Source organism: Penicillium argentinense (assembly GCF_028826775.1).
Source record: "Penicillium argentinense strain IBT 30761 chromosome Unknown utg000001l_segment0_segment0, whole genome shotgun sequence".
In the NCBI taxonomy this organism is placed as follows: Eukaryota; Fungi; Ascomycota; class Eurotiomycetes; order Eurotiales; family Aspergillaceae; genus Penicillium; species Penicillium argentinense.
Window position 1 is genome coordinate 364,181 of NW_026622660.1, and position 16,173 is coordinate 380,353.

General features: G+C 52.1%; 6 protein-coding genes across 6 annotated transcripts; 1 reads left to right on the forward strand and 5 right to left on the reverse strand.

Moving 5' to 3' along the window:
• Positions 1 to 84: 84 nt before the first annotated feature.
• On the reverse strand, positions 85 to 1,360 carry N7532_000098 (uncharacterized protein; the record flags this gene model as incomplete). The annotated part of the gene is made up of 3 exons (XM_056612602.1): positions 85 to 123; positions 185 to 825; positions 886 to 1,360. 3 exons carry the CDS (start codon positions 1,358 to 1,360, stop codon positions 85 to 87), a joined length of 1,155 nt encoding a protein of 384 aa, XP_056479826.1.
• Positions 1,361 to 1,982: 622 nt separating this feature from the next.
• On the reverse strand, positions 1,983 to 3,747 carry N7532_000099 (uncharacterized protein; the record flags this gene model as incomplete). Its single annotated transcript, XM_056612603.1, has 7 exons — positions 1,983 to 2,451; positions 2,523 to 2,590; positions 2,660 to 2,874; positions 2,957 to 3,336; positions 3,408 to 3,580; positions 3,630 to 3,655; positions 3,708 to 3,747. 7 exons carry the CDS (start codon positions 3,745 to 3,747, stop codon positions 1,983 to 1,985), a joined length of 1,371 nt encoding a protein of 456 aa, XP_056479827.1.
• A 1,216-nt stretch (positions 3,748 to 4,963) lies between these two features.
• On the reverse strand, positions 4,964 to 6,348 carry N7532_000100 (putative O-methyltransferase; the record flags this gene model as incomplete). The annotated part of the gene is made up of 4 exons (XM_056612604.1): positions 4,964 to 5,919; positions 5,971 to 5,985; positions 6,054 to 6,189; positions 6,253 to 6,348. The coding sequence occupies 4 exons, from the start codon at positions 6,346 to 6,348 to the stop codon at positions 4,964 to 4,966; spliced, it is 1,203 nt and encodes a 400-aa protein (XP_056479828.1).
• An 881-nt stretch (positions 6,349 to 7,229) lies between these two features.
• N7532_000101 (putative MFS transporter) lies at positions 7,230 to 9,238 on the forward strand (the record flags this gene model as incomplete). The annotated part of the gene is made up of 7 exons (XM_056612605.1): positions 7,230 to 7,402; positions 7,458 to 7,607; positions 7,689 to 7,858; positions 7,909 to 8,358; positions 8,540 to 8,644; positions 8,711 to 8,921; positions 8,983 to 9,238. The coding sequence occupies 7 exons, from the start codon at positions 7,230 to 7,232 to the stop codon at positions 9,236 to 9,238; spliced, it is 1,515 nt and encodes a 504-aa protein (XP_056479829.1).
• A 405-nt stretch (positions 9,239 to 9,643) lies between these two features.
• Positions 9,644 to 11,104, reverse strand: N7532_000102 (PAN domain-containing protein; the record flags this gene model as incomplete). The annotated part of the gene is made up of 2 exons (XM_056612606.1): positions 9,644 to 9,985; positions 10,040 to 11,104. The coding sequence occupies 2 exons, from the start codon at positions 11,102 to 11,104 to the stop codon at positions 9,644 to 9,646; spliced, it is 1,407 nt and encodes a 468-aa protein (XP_056479830.1).
• A 1,960-nt stretch (positions 11,105 to 13,064) lies between these two features.
• On the reverse strand, positions 13,065 to 15,646 carry N7532_000103 (putative C6 transcription factor; the record flags this gene model as incomplete). The annotated part of the gene is made up of 2 exons (XM_056612607.1): positions 13,065 to 15,509; positions 15,572 to 15,646. 2 exons carry the CDS (start codon positions 15,644 to 15,646, stop codon positions 13,065 to 13,067), a joined length of 2,520 nt encoding a protein of 839 aa, XP_056479831.1.
• Positions 15,647 to 16,173: the final 527 nt, after the last annotated feature.

Here is a 16,173-nt window from a genome sequence, read left to right on the forward strand (position 1 = left end):
TCAATGTATACGCTATGTCTATTGTACAGCCAGCTGTATCGTATCCCGAACGCCAGACCCATCGGAAGTCGAATCACGACTGAACTATACCGGAGCAGGGTAGCTCAGCAACTTGCAGACATCCTAAAACAAGGGTTAACAACCAACGAGGCAATTCCACAGGAGGGGGGGGGGGGTGCCACACCTTTCTCCTCCGCCGGAAATGATCATAAATCTCCTTCCAAAGCTCCCGATCCCGACACCCACTCTCCTCAAACGTGCCGGGATTATTATCGCACTTGGGCTGCATCTCAGCCAGCTGTTCCTGCGGCCACATAACCCAAGGTTTAGGGAGAGGCCAATCCGAAAAATGAACAAACTTGGCCTCACGCATAATCTTATCGGGAATCCACTGCTCCGTCTCGCTACCAAGATAATACTTATGATCCTTCTTCCTAAACTCGCCCGTAACAAGCCCATAGCTACGATGCGGGATGACCATCGCACTGTCGCCGTACCGGTTATTCAGAATCTCCATGTCGTAGCGCGTCTCATTGAGGCGTAGGTCCATTTGTCCGTGCACGGCGTTGCGGGTTGATTCTTTGAGCGCCATGAATTCGTCGTAGGAGGGTTCGATTACGACGATTTGCGAGTTGAGGATTTTTTGCTCAGGCAATAGCCAGTAGGCGCGTGGCATTGCGACCGGTGTGCGCGGGAGGAAGAAGAGTTCGTCCATTGATTGGAGGACGGTCATGTCGGAGTCAAGGTGGATAATTCGGTCGTATTGGACGACGCCGAACGCGTAGAGTTTTGCGGAGCTGGTGTCCCAGTCTGCGGAGGCGGATTCTACAGCAGTGTCAGTGGGAACTTATGAGTGTGCTGGGGGGAAGGGGGGGCTGTACTTACGCGCCGAATTCTTCTTAATCCCCTCCACCTTCACCGGCACCAACTGCACATCATACTTCTGCTTCGCGGTCATAAGCAACTGGCTAATGCGATCGCCATCGTCTTCAATGACGAGATCCCACTCGTCAGGATAGAATAGCAGACGATCAGCCTTGGAACCGAGCTTCTTGAGCGAGTCAAAGACCATCACGCAATTGCACAGGTATGCCTCGCTGGTCGCGTAGGTCGAGTACGCGAAGCGCGACCAATTGACCTCGTCATAGTGGATGTGCGGGTTTGGCTGGGGAGGGGGTGGGATGCGTTTTGGCCAGAGGAAGTAGGTCAGGGCGAGGGCGAAGATGACCCAGGTGCGGATGTAGCGGAGTTGGCGTTTCACTAGTGACATCCAGGATTCGTCGGGGATGTCGAAAAAGTCCTCTTCTGAGGCGTCGGAGCCTCGGCGGAGGGGGAATGCGGTATTTCGGGCTGTTGCCATTTTGTCGGCTTGGCCTGGGACAAAAGGAGTGAAGGTATTCGCGGCCTCGATGTGAACGCGGCGTCACGTGGTATTATGTCATGTGGCTGTGTTGGTTCGGCACACTTTGGATGGATAAAGTGGATTTTGGATGTACTTTGGGTGTTTAGTGACTAGTCGAATTGGTCGATCTTGAAGCTTGTCCATTTTAAGTACAGATGTGTGGTGGGATGTGGATGCATGCTGTCAGATATATCTTGGCGATGGCGAAGGCGCGGATAAATATTTACAGCCGCAAATAACATTTCTGGGAGATTGGTCCCAACTCGAAATAAGCATGGAGCCGATAATTCGAAAAAGGTAATGTTGGTTAGACGAAAATAATTACGTTCCCAACAACCACAATTAAGCCACTCCATCCATAGGTCTTCTAGCAGTAATCCAGCATCTACAAACAAACTTACATAACTACAACCCCACCCATCAACATATCAACATATTCCCATCTGATAATTCATCCGATGTTTCATAAAACTAACATTTCATCCAATATTGTCATCTCATATCACGTTACAGTAAAAAGTGTATATACATTCCATATACAACCGCCTCCCCTCCCCTCTCCTTTTCTCCCTCCTATACACTACTCTCCCTTCCTCTCATCACAACCGCCTCCCCCACCCTCAGGCAAAAGCCTCGCCCCACCACTACTAACACTCCTCCCATCATCAACTTGCACCACAATATCCGTCTTGACAGTAACACACCCATTATCAACCTGAGTCTGAGTATCGCCAGGACTAGCATGTGAGATGCGACTCTCGGACCTCTCCCCCAGCCCATCCCCATCCCCATGCAAATGGGGATGAATCCCGTGGGTATGCGTCTGGCCCTCCTCATCAACCCAATTTGTCGTCGTCGCCGAATCCATCCACCGCTCCTTATGTCTGCGCTTGAGTTCTGTCTCATTACTCCGATCTGTATGTTCGTTCGTATGTGAGCGCGAGCGAGACCAGTACCCTGTTACCCGACCGCGGTGGTCGACGACGGTACGGAGGAAGAGTCGGGCAACGGGGGCGCAGGAGGCGAGGAGGATGGAGTAGTTTTCGATTCTACCACACCAAACTGTATTAGACAATGCCTTGGGAAGCGAGGTTGGAGGGGGGGAGGGGGAGGGACGTACTTAACCCAAAGAATAAAACTGACAATATTATAGGTAAAGTCTAGCCTATCGCCGAGGGATTTGAGTTTCTACTCCCAATCAGCATGAATCCATACAAATGCAGATGGTATTGAAAGAGGGTAGGTAAGGTAACTCACATAAGTCTTAACAATAGACGCCGCCCCAGAAAGAAGCAGTGGCCCGCTCAGCGTGATAGTCTGCCAAATACGCCGCGAGCGAACGGTCCCATTAATCTTGCGAAATTGCGACCAAAACGATAGATTGGGGTCTCGATGCAGCGTCCGTAGGAAAAATTGCCATAGTTCCACTGCGGCCAGGACGCCGAGGTAGAAGTCGATTACTGTATTGAACCCTGCCAATTCAACCAGATTAGCTTTCGACCACACCCGAATCGGGAAAGAACCTCAAGTATACTGGCCCCAGGGTAAACTCACCACCCTGTACAAAACCCACAGTCGTCTGCACACTCGGACTCTGACAAACAACCGAGCCATCAGCAGGGAGAGGTGTCCACATATACTTGAAATATTTCACCCGATCAGCCGGGGCGTAGGGATTCGGTCCACACTGCACTATAATCTGGACGATGGTAACCATATTCGCGACGATCTGAATAATCGCACACACGATAATACTCAGGCGCAAGCGCCGGTCGCTGGCCGCGAAGCATGTCAACAAGAACCACATCATGCCTGTTCGGGAGATCATTGCTGACGCCACGGCGATGGGTTGCGACATGAAGTCCCATTTCATGGTGTGGAAGCGTTCAACCGGGGTTAGGTAGTAGTAGTGGCGACCTAGACCCCAGGATGCACTATATCATCAAAGAAAAATGGTTAGTATGTAGTATACGTGAGTGGGTGGGATGTGGGAGGGGAGGGCTACCTCAGTTGAATCATCGTCATGTGCACGATGTCAAAGACGTAGGCGGATAGGAAGAAGAGGTCTTCTACACCCCAGATCCGTCCTGGGGCTGTTACTTGAGGTAATGCCCAGCGGATCCAGGCCTTGACGGCATAGCGGAAGGTTAGGGCTAGGCCGACGACCGCGGTGAGGACCTAAATCAGTGTCAGTGTGTGTTGGTTGGCAAGCAGAGGTATTGCATACCCAGCACGCGATGAACGTGCCCGAACCTGCGATTGTCAGTTACATCCTGAACAATTTAAAAAGTCACGCGCGACATACCGATATCAACATCGCCCTCTTTGGGGCGGGGGATATCCATTTTGAAAGCAAGTGTCAGGGTCCGGGTCCGGGGTGGACGGCGCGCGGTTCAAATAGCATCGACTGTCGTCTGCCGGTGCCCTCTCCTCGTCTCGCCTCGCCAGTAGAGTCGTGGTAGGGAAGGAAAGTGGACGGCGATGGAAACACATCGATGACGGATCAGAAATACCTCCGCCTTGAAGAGTGGAGATGAGAATAAGAACGAGTTACAGGTCCAACACTTTCATTGCAACAGTGGGTGAGTTTGACTAGCGAACAAGGGGCCAGGCACGATGGATCACAGGGTGAACCTTGTGCAAACCTTTTGCCAGAGAGTTACCAGGCGCTTGGGATAGAACTGCCAGTGGGTGGTGGTGGTGTGGTGTAGAGTTTACTTTTCTACAATATGTAGAGCGTACGTACAGGGGATCTTAAAACCCACTCAACTATGAATAAAGGACTCGGAATAAATTACCAGCTGAGAAAAATGATCATCGCTCGCTGGAGAAGGATGCCCTGCAGGTCCATGTGGACGCGGCAGCATTCCAACGCGTGAGCCCACGCCCCGCCATGCGTTCGCAAGGAGCGTCAAGTTGCATATTCAGTAGTGCGTTCTGACTTTTCCCGCATTTCCCGGATTCAGCTCAGCGGGCCATTCGCTTGTTTTTCCTCGTCTCGAGTCATCCCACTCCAATGTTCATATCACCAGCTACCAACTACCCGAATACAAAGTAGTACCAAGTGATACTGGTACGAAGTGAAAATGAACGCGGAACGCAAAATAAGACTCAAGTGGATCAACTTAATGCAAGGAGATCGACCTCGCTCAGCTCCTGATCTGATTGGGTGCGTCGGGTGTGATCGCGGATCCGAGCCACTAGTTAGGAGAGTTTGGATGTGATGCATAAGATCTTCGCGAACGAGTGATATGTCATTTTCAGAGGTGTTCGTCGGGTATCAGGATGAGATCGAGTCACAGCACTATTTTAATTTTCATCACAATACACTATTAATTATCACATTATCACAAATGTCTATGTACTGCTGGAGGAGGATTGTCGAGTGGAGGAGACAAACCTTGTCGGGGACTAACTTCGGGTAAAGCATCCGATCTCCACCCATCCATCTACTTCCGTATTCTACTCACAATACCCTCAGAAACACAAGCTGAGTTTTTTATCTTAGAAAAAATATACCTCGCTCATTTCCATTTTACCAACAGCTAACCAGCTAACCAGTCAACCCTCCGCGAGGCGCATCTCAACCAGACTCTCCCCCTTCTCCACATACTTCTCGAACCCAACAACCAACCCAGACACCTCGGCAAGAGCCCTCCACTCCTGCGAACTCCGCTCTCGCCCTCCATATAGGGCAATCATACTAGCATGCAAATGTGTATACGTCCGATTTTTCGCATACTCGATAATCAGAATGCGCGAGTGGGCCCCCATCGCCTTCCGGAGTTTCTGCAGCAGTGACACCGCGTCGAGATCCGGGAGGTTGTGCAGGATATGTTGGAGGGAGTAGATGTTTGCGTTGTGGATGGGTTGAATGGGGGAAATTTTGTAGTTCCATTCCATTGTTGTGAACCCTGCCTCACTTGAACCAGCATCCGGGGGCAAGGAGGTTTCGATCTCCGCGTTGAATTCCTGCACCACTAATTGATCGCGGCGGAGGTGCGGGTATGCAGACTGTACTTCGAGGAGGAGTTCGCCCTTGCCGCCGCCGATGTCGACCATGACCACTCCCTCGCCTTGGCTAGGTGTAGGGGCAAGTGCGGGGGCAAGTGCGGGGGCAAGTGCGGAAGCAAGGTCATACCCCAACTCCTGTACACGAGATGGAAAAGTACCATACTTAAGGAACTTACCCACCATAAACTCATTAAAGCTCTCCATGCGGCCCTCGCGCTCCATGATGGTGTACGTGTGTTCCTTGGCGAGCGCCTCATTACCCATGAGCTTGTAAGCGTGCTGAATCGGGCCGTCGGCGTCGGCGAAGGGGTACGCGAAGTTTGTCGCGACCAGTTTGCGCATTGTGAAGGCGGCGGCTAGTAAATCTTCTGTTGTGAAGTGGAGGGCGCCGTGTTGTGCCGATGGCATGGAGACCAGGTGCTTTGTTATTGCGTTTGCGCGGAACATGGTTTCGGAGATCTGGTCGAGGAGGCCGAGACCGGACATTATGTAGAGTGTGTCGGCTAATACCGTTCAGCATGTGGTGTGGATGGATGTGGTGAGGATAGACTTACAAGCGAGGAGGACGCCTGTGAATTAGCATTAGCATTGACATTTGGCAGTTTCTTAGTCTGCTAGTAGGGGGTATGGAACTTACCAATTTGCGGCTCCCCGGGTTTAAGCTGCGCATTAGCTGCACTGGCGACTTCCTCGGCGGTCGCATCGCCTAGTTGGACTAGGACTGCGAAAAGATCGAAGTGTACCGCGACAGGGACGAAGCCGAGCGAGGCGGGCTGCCTGCAGTTAGATCGTACCGCTCCTAGACTCGGAACTACCCAGAAGAAAAAAGAACTTACCACGGTGATGGTCGCCGCGAGAAGAGCGCCCGGTGGAGGAGACGGAGACGGGTTGGAAAGGCCTAGAAACGTTACTAGCCGATTGAGAAACGACATGGTTGACACTGGACACTGTCAAGGGGTATCAAGTACCTCCAAGGGAGACGTGATTCAGTCTTATGTAGATTAATCAAGGCTAAAGTAGCATTCCTCGGCTGCATGGTGATGGCGTGTCGTTCCTACCCTATCCTAGTACCCAGTATGGATTCGTACTTACCGGTAAATAATGTAGATTACCAGGATAAGTCGCAGTCTGGAATCGCGGGGCAAAGAGGGCACGATGTATCAACAAGGGGTGCATTGGTTTGCCGATCGCTTACCCTACCCTTCTTCACTAAGTACTCCTGGAAGTCAAAATAGAACTATCCAGACAAACAGACACGTCCGATCACGGATGAATCAAGTCCCAGATGGAAATTAGCCGCGCTCGATCGACCTACACAAAACCTACACCAAACCCTCCGTCCCTTAACTAGTAACCTGGCGAACTAAAGTAGGGAACTAATGTAGGACAGCACCATGGAACACGTCGAGTGGGGGAAATCCACCAATAAAAAAAAGTGGGGCCAACTTTGCCGGGATCTTCGATCGCCGACATTAGCCTCATACTGTATTGTACCAGTACAGCAGTGTCATAGTATAGGGAAGGCTTGACCGCGTACCTTCCCAAAAATCTGGCTAGGCTAGTTCCTAGTGGCGGTTGCTGTATCTCCTGGCTGAATCTACCTATCTCCTGCACAACACAAGCCACGCGACTCCATGTGTCCTGCACCTCCTCATATACTTAATAGATATCGCGCCCATAGGTAGTCGATCAATAGTCGCATCTCTCGAACCACGAGATCGGGGATTTCTCCTTGCGCGTGGCACCCCTGTCGGACAATCAGCCGAGCCCTAGCCATCACTGCACTCTACCGCCAGAATCACCAGCGGGCGAAATGGAAAAGCTCACCCCCAACGAGCGGGAAATGAGCCCTCTCTCACTCCCACACGATGTTCGTGAATCATCCCCAGAGCGCGATATGGACCCGCGCAATCCGCAGAATTGGAGTTCAACTCGGAAAACATTGCTCTTTATCGCGTTAATGTCTAGCTCGTTGTTGGCGGATGGGTATGACCCCCTCCTTCCCCAGATGATCACCATCTAAGATTCTGTTTATGATAAGTGCAATGGTCTGGGGCGGAACCCTCATAACCCCCCAAGCCCTCGAATGGGGAATCTCAATCAACAAATCCGCGACCAGCATGAACTACGGGATTCTTTTGCAGGGGTTTGGGGGGATTTTTGCGGTGCCGTTGATTGAGGCCTATGGGCGGTAAGAATTCTTCAACATACATACCTTCCCCACGGTTGTATTTTTCAAATTAAGCTGACCATACTGATACTGATATTGCAGCCTCCCAATCTGGCTCTGGCCCCAGATAATAACAACATTCATAGTCCTCGGCGCAACACTCTCAAACAACTACGACACCTTTACCGTTTTTCGGTCCTTGCAGGGTCTTTTTGGGACGGTGCCGCAGGTTATTGGGTTGCCAATTATTCGGGATATGTATAGGGCTGAGGGTAAGCACACTACCCAGTAGATCACAAAGACCATGCTGATAATATTCTAGAATGGCCGCGGATGATAAATATCTGGTACTCCCCCAACCCATCTCCCATCGATCCCCTGATTCCCTCATCCTCTCATGCCAATGCTAATGTTTCTGTTAATAATAGGGGAACAACCTTCCTAGTAGGCCCCTTCCTCGGCCCAGCAGTAGCAGGCTACATTGGCGCAGCGACGACCTGGAGAATCTCTTTTGGAGTGTTGACCGCCCTCTACGGAGTGTCGACGTTGCTGGTTATTCTCTTTGGAAGGGAGACGTACTACAATGCCGAAAAAACAGCAAATTCGTCATCAGCCTCTTCAAGGCTAGCGTCCTATTTTGGGATTGGTAACACAACCCTCCCGAAAATGAAAACAATCAGTTACTGGAGTAGGATGCTGGTTGCTTATATCTTTCGGTTTCCGTTGTTTTTGACGGGGATTACTATTTTGGTTATCTTTACCTGGCCCATCGGTGAGTTCTTCCCCGTCATCTTCCCTTTCAGCTGGATGAATCATCTCGACTTGAATCATCTTAATTGTGTCCTCTCATTTGAATCATCTCAATGTGGATCGTCCCGATTGGATCATCCCAATCCCATCATCAAATTTGAACCATCTCGTCTGAACCATCCAATCACACTAACAATCCAAAGGAATAACAACAACAATCGACACCTTCCTCCACAGCCCACCGTACCTCTTCAACACAATCGGCGCATCCTCAATGCGTTTCGCCGGTGTTATTGGCGCACTCTGTGGTACTTTCCCCCCTTCTCCCATCTCCCTTCCCCCCAACCAAACCAACTAACGCTCTATCACTCCAGGCTGGCTAGTCGGTCACCTCTTCAACAACCAAATCTCCACACACAACGCAAATTCACGCCCAGAAGCCCGCCTCCACGGCATCTGGTTCCCAACATTTAGCATGGTCACGGGCCTCCTAACCTACGGCCTCACAATGCATTTCCAGAAACACTGGATTGGTATTGCGTTTGGGTGGGCGATGGTTAATGTGGGAATGGTTGGGACTATTGTGTATTTTACATCCCTCTCCCTTTTTTCTTTCTTTTGCAGCGCATGCTAATTCCGTTGACAGTGCGATTACAGCCTACGCACTAGAAAAATACCCCTATCACGCCACAACCGTCTCCGCCATCTTAAACATGTGGCGGACATGCGGCGGGTTTGCGGTGGGATATTTTCAGCCTGCGTGGATTGAGCGGTGTGGATTGGGGCTGGTTTTTGGGTTGCAGGCTGTTGTTGTTGTTTTTTGTGTTGTTCTTACTATTGTTCCGGTTTTTATTAGGGAGAGGAGAGCGACCACAGCTAGAGCTGGGGCTGGGGGTGTTTAGGGTGAGTGGTTTGAAGTATTTTATATACATATCTTGTTGATATTGATATTGGATTACTGGATTATGTGTATATGATAATGTGAATGAATTACTTTCATCATGATGATTATGATGATGAACTGTCAATTGATATATTTCAAGTATGATTGTTGATGTACTCGTGCGAGTCTGCGAGTCCCGACCAGCGATGCGAACCGAACGCCGACCCAAAGACAAGAAAAAAAATAAAAAAGAAATATGTACAGAGAATGGGATATATACAGCCACAACGCCAGCTTCAGCTTCGCCTGGTGACAATATGACCCCTCGGCGGAGGTAAGTAAGAAATGCTCAAACGGATGTAAGACGACAGCAGTCGCCAATGAATCAAAAATGAGCCAGCATCGCTGTTAACCAGATGCTGGTTTAATCAAAAATATACTCAACCTGAGGACAAGAAGACTGAAAGTTCCTCAACAACTTCTGCACCCGCGGTTTTATCCACCCCGAATACGTGCCATTGCTCGCCAAACCGTGAAACGTCGTTGAGGCATGCTTGCAATTGCCCTCGCGCTCATGCCACGTGTACTGGAGACACTCGGGGTTCTGCGTGCAGGCGTCGGCACAGCTATCCAGTGACGGAATGGTGGGTTCGTCGAAGATAATGTCCATGGAAGACATGTTGTCCCAGTCTTCGCGGCCGGTGAGGTCGCCGTCGTAGATGAATTCGCGGTAGACGTCAGCGTGGAGAAGGAGGGCGTTTTTTCCCTACATTGCATTAGTATCGATATATTCGCGAAGGAAAGGGTGGGGGTGACTTACACTTCGGAACCAGTCCCGGTCGAATTGCCACATCTCCTCGATATCGCGCGGGCTCATGCGGTGGTAGGAGACGGCCGGGTAGCACCATGGTTGACGACCGTATCCTTCAGAGAAATGATCAATTTCCCACGGGCGAGTCGTCAGCATCATCGGCCAGGCCCAGGTCAGTGGGATGCGGATGTTGTCCAGCGCGCGGGCGAGCACGCAGTCACCCGCCCATTCTTCGGCTGTCATCTTCTCCAGCTCGGCTTGGTGTTCGCGGCGGTAGCCCTGCAGACGTTTCATGGCCTGCGCAGACAGAATCACACCCGATCCACCATACGCAAATAGGATATCGCCAATCTGCATCGGACTACCGATGTAGTAGCTGCGAGTGTGATCGAGGTGCGCGAGCCAATTAATCAAATTCGGCCAGACGACGTAGGTATCCGCTTCGACAAAGACGTACCACTTGGCGTCGGGCATGGCCTCCAGCGCCCCGTCAATCATGGGCAGGAACTTCCACTTGTCGAGCTTCCAGCCGGGGTTATTGGTTTTGCCGAACGGACCGTTCTCGTGGTCGCCCCATTCTTCGTCGGTCAGGCCTTCACGGCCGACCTGTTGCAGACGGTGGTAGATTGCAAACTCGGGCTCGTTCATCATGGTCTCTTCGGTCACATTGTTCAACACGTCGTAGGTCTGTACGCCGGCGATGGTTTCTTCCAGATCGGAGAAGACCGCGTAGTTGGGAACACACTGCAGCGTCGTCCGCAGCTGCGTCGGCACCTTTTGCTGGGCCTCCGTGGCGCCTGTCTTCAAGACCACAAAGACATCGTCCATGTCCCGACGGATGTGTCCGCATTTGTCCTCCTCCTGCAGCTTTTTGTTGGGCTTGGGCAGTTTCGGACCGGAGCCGCCAGACGGGGGTTTCTGATGACCCTCCAGAACGATCTGGCCTTCGTCGGAGTGGGTGTATGCGGCATTGTCAACGGCGGCAGGTGTGGTAGGGTTGAGCAGGTAAAAGACTAGGGCGAGGGTAAGGAGCGGCGAGACGATGAGGACCCATCGTCGAGGAGAATTGAACATGGTGAAGGAGTGAATATGAATCAGTAAAGGAGTGTAAGAGCCGAAGCCATGAGACCGAAAGTGAGCTGAGGTGAGTGAGGTTGAGATAAAAAGGCAAGTGCAAGTCCCGAAGAAAAAGGGACGACAGGACGAAGGGACTGAAGGACGGACGATCATGGGGACATGGGACATCCTCTCCTCGAGCAGGACAGGACGGTTCATAGCCTCAAGGCATGACGATCGATGGGGAAGAACCGCGCTGATTCGGCGGGGCCAGCGAGACGTGCGAGTGATAGGTTCGACAGAGGCGCACGATCAGCGACCACGCGGGCCAGGGGCCAACGAGGCCAGCGCGGTGGTTCAAGGAGCACCCGCCGCCCCACGGCGGCGTCATCGGGTGCGGGTTTTTTGCAGGGGCACACCGTGGGGAGCAAGGATCGACTGGGGGGTGGGGGGAGGAGGGGGAGACGATCCAGGGGTGAGCTGTAAGTACTGGAGTGAGCCCTGTATCGATGGTCAGTAGGTGGTTTCAGCAGACAAGATGTCGTTGTCTTCCCAGGGATTTCCCCTGCTGTAGAGACTGATACTGACAAATGAAGTTGTCGAAGGGATGAGGTTGTGGATATTGCTGCCTTGGTGCCTGAGCCCGTGACAGCTGAAACACGCATGCTGAAACATCCCTCGATGACGTGGGCAGGCATGCTGCAAAGCATATACCGACATTTTACAAGAGCAATAACAAAAAATAGTGACGTGCTCAAAATAAAATAGGTAGTCCATTTCTACTGTAGTACCAGAGTGTCGGGGGGTACACTGAGACTGCTGCTACTTCTAACTACTGCCAGAATACGCCGAGGTACTTTTGGGTACGGGGAACCCTGCTAGCGTTCCAGTAACCGCCGTTGCCTCACCCTACATGATGTACTGCAGGAAGCGCCCTTGAGCGACCTGCACTCTGCACATTCATCACAAATCGTATCGAATGCAGTCGCGTTGAGAATAAATCTAGAAGTCATGAAATCACCAGAGAATTCCACATTGTCAAATTTAAGTACGATATCCTACAGTCCCGCCCTCAAACCTGGAACCTTGGAACACAACCCCTCACCGCCATCACACATACATACCCTGAGCCCTTGGTACATACTAAATAGCGTATGTTATATAGTTATATTCAACTCTATCAATCCCAATCCCAATCAAACCCGGATACTGCTGACGCCAAATCCATCTGCCTAATCCCAATCGCAGACAAGCTTCATTTCATGTGGAGACTAGTGCGAACTCCCCGATTCTGAATCTCCCGAGGCGTTAGTTCTCGGCTAGTAAATGCCTGAGTGATGGATCGTCAGGGGTGGTCACGTGTTCTCCTTTTCATCTCATTATTTTCAACTTTCAACTTTGGAACTGGCGAGATCACTCGCGGGTATGGAGTAGGCATGGATGGAAATGAAAGAATTAAATATGAACTACATTGCTCAGGGTAACGTTTATTATAGTAGATGTGCGAATCTAATCCTATACCTCCTCTCATCTTCCCTTCTTAGGGGTATATACAGTACCAATCAAACTTCAATAGTTGACGATCACACGTGTCAATAAAACGGGGATAGATATGAGGAGCAAAGAGTAGGGTATGAGATCACTCGAGAAGGGTCCATTCACTGACATAACTCACTGTGAAAGACGGCAGCTCGAGCACGAGCACGGTGATCATCCAGGCACCAGCGCAGCCATCCCGCATGTACTACACATAGCAGTGTAGTAGAAGATGGACAGTGAAATCGTCGGTCCAGTGGCGGTGCCGAATCCTTTTCTTCCCTGGTGGTGCTGGACCCTGAGGAATGCACTATTCGCATCTGAAACAACGGAGGCGTACATAAGTGGGTCTGGGTCTGTCGGTCCGCGAACACCAGAGCCATGATCATTGTCATTGAAATGAGCGTCTTCCATCAAAGGATATAAAAACACCCAATTTCAGTTATTTAGTGTAATCACCCAATATCAACCTCCCCCCTTCCTCCTGAAACGTCTCCGGAAAGAATCCCGGCGGAGGCCAAATATCCGCGATGGAAGGCGGATGAACGAGCGGCTGCGAGCCGACTAGTCGATCGGGGTCGTGGCAGAAGGCTTGAAAGGTGCTGTCGTCGAGAAAACCAAAGTCTTTGAGCCCTGCTTCGCGGTTGTGTGACCATTCTGTTGTGTCGAGGTAGGCGAGGTCTTTGAAGATTGCGTCTAGGTTTTCTGGTTCGGTGAAGTCGGGGACGGAGGTGGGATTTGGGTTGGTGGTTGGAGGGCGGGGTATCATTGAGGTTGTGGAGTCGGGGGTTTGTGGTTGTTGTTGTTGTGCTGGGGGGTGTGGTTGGTAGCTCATTGTGCCAGTCGTAGAGTTTGCTGGTGGTGGCTTTTCGGAAATAGGATGAGAGGTAGGGAATGTTTCGAGTGGGAGGTCGGCATTTTCCATGACTGTGTCTTTTGGCGTGAGGGATTGGCCGTCGACAGGAATACTAATTCCCATAATGGACGAGGCGTAGGTTTGGTCTGGAATACCGGGTATACCCCGTTGTATAGCATTCGGTTTTGTCAGTGACATCGCAGGAACAGCACCCCCAAAAGCAGGCGCAGAGTGGAATGTATTGGAATGGCCGTTCGACTGCGACCGCTCCATCGCCGCAAGGAGTGAGGCATACACTGGCCAAGTCGGGGCAAGAGTCACCGTCTTCTGTCGGAATTCCTCCGCCCACCGCGCAAACGGAAACGTCTCCAACCCATCGACATTTTGGCGCAGCGAAAATGCCTGTTCGGAGATCGTCCGCAAACTCAATTCGAATAATGGCGGCAGTCCGCACATGGAAAAGTTTTCTAGGTGCTGCGAGAACATGGATAGTCCGCGATAGAGCAGTTTCTTTGCGCCTTCGGTTGCAGGGCGCTGGGATCGATGTAGGCCCTGTTCGCTCGGGATAAGGCGGACGTAGAGCCATAACAGTGTGGCTACGTAGGTCATGCCTAGGTAGCTCTGGTGTGGGAGCAGAGCGGAATGACGTTCGGGGTAGATGCTTTCTGGTCCGATGAGTCGGCAGCCCAGTGGTAAGCCGTCATCCCATTGTTTCAGGTCCATGACGAGCTGCTGTGCGAATGTGGCAGGCTTAAATCCCATCGAGAGATTGCGGGAGATCTTGTTGAGGACACTGGCGAGCTCTACCAGTCGGTTGAAACAGCTGAGCGCCATCAATGGCCCTCTTCGCGGCGGGTTCTTCCCAGCGACGCCGTGGCCTGTCGGAGGGAGGACATCGACCCAGGAATTCCACTCCTCCAGCCCATCCTCCTCCAACAGTCCGACAGTCGCAAGATCATTCGACGACATGGCCGGACACCGCTGCAGACGAAACGAAAGTAATGAGTCAATGACGAAACAGCCGAGATACACGGCTTTGCCCTGTCGAAGCTCGTCGGACCGTCGCGCATCGCTGTATGCACCCAGTCCCATCGAGACAGCCATGCGAACCGCCTGTCCACTCAATAGCCACGCCGCCGTCCAATCTTCCAGTCCCATATTGACCAATGTTAGCAACAGCAATGCTTGGATATGGCCCAATTCATAGCGTTCTTTCTCCGACGGAATCAAACTCCGCGAGACGGCATAGTACTCTTTTGCCAGCGAGGCAGATCCAGCAGCACCCGCCCGCTGCGGCTGTAACTGCGATTGGGTGATGGTATAGGCGAGAATCGCCCACAGAGCCGCATGATCCCCGGAACCCGGCGATGACGTCGTAACGGAGACGGCGGCATTGGCGTAGAGGTACGACGCGCGTAGGATATTGTGTTTCGCAACGACGGGGAACCAGCTGTGCGTGGCGGCAAAGTAGATATCGAGCAGTTGCGACGTTTGCGGGGGTAATTGGAGCGTCGCCCGTTCTTGTGTTCCTGCTGTGGCAGTCCCCAATCGCGCGCGCTTAACGCCGGGCGAGTGCGACTGCAACGAATCCGCGCCGACAATTCGCGGCGCATTCCCCAGCGGCATCTCATCCCTCGACACGCGATACCCCCAGCCATCATCTTCACGATTGAACGACCGCTTCCCATTGCTGCTGCTGTTGTTGCTGCTGGGCTCCGCAAGCATCTTCTCCAACTCCCCATATAGTCGCGAGGTCTTCCAGGTTTCGTGCAAGCTCTCGGAACTCCCATCCTCGCTCCAAACCGACATCAGCCGGTCCCGTCGGGCGAGTGAGTCGCTAGTCGTCCCCAGCATCGCGAGCATGCTCTCCTCGAATCCGTCGATGTTACAGAGACACAACGCCCAGAGCTTCTCGAGGCCGCGGACATAGCCTTCTGGAAGGCCGCGTTTCTTCGCATGTGGGTCGTAGGAGCAAGGTTGGCCGGATGCCTGGCAGGCTGAGCAGGTTGGGCGGATTCCGTCGCATTTATCCTGGAGAGTCAGTATCCTGCGAAGACTCGGCAATAGGTGTAGGTGTAGGTGTAGGCAGGCACCTTTTTGCTGCGACAGCGGTCGCAGGCGCGGGAAACCCTCTTCCGTCGAGGGGCCTTGTCGGAACCCTCATCCATCACTGAGGCGCGGACACATGCTATGATGCAGTGTCGGGTGTCGTGCAGGTGTTGCTGGGCAGGTGTTGCGGTCTTAAACCCGATGCAATCGGAAGAAGATGGATTACGCAACGGGGATGGATCGTCCAATCAGGTGGATTGTCTGAAGCGAGTTAGACCGATGTTTAGTCTGGATCGTCTGGACGATTTGGAAGGTTGGAACAGTGTCAGGGCGAGTTCCCCACGTCCCCACGATTGTGGGTGTGTAGCAGCTGTAGCCGGGGTTGTGTTTGAGTATTGTTCGACTGTACTGTCAAAGATACTCAACAGCTGAACTCATCAGCAGCGGTAGTAGTAACTGAAAGTTGCTACTTTGGTAATTTGCCATCGCAATACTTAGTCTGAAGCGAATAAACCAACGCTAATACCGAGGGTAGAACTAACTGCCGACGATCGGCACTTGGCTCGCCCAGCGCTCTTACAGTAGAGCAGTCGGGATGTCCTCTGGCACTGATGGTAGTACAGCCCCACGATCACATCTGAACGAG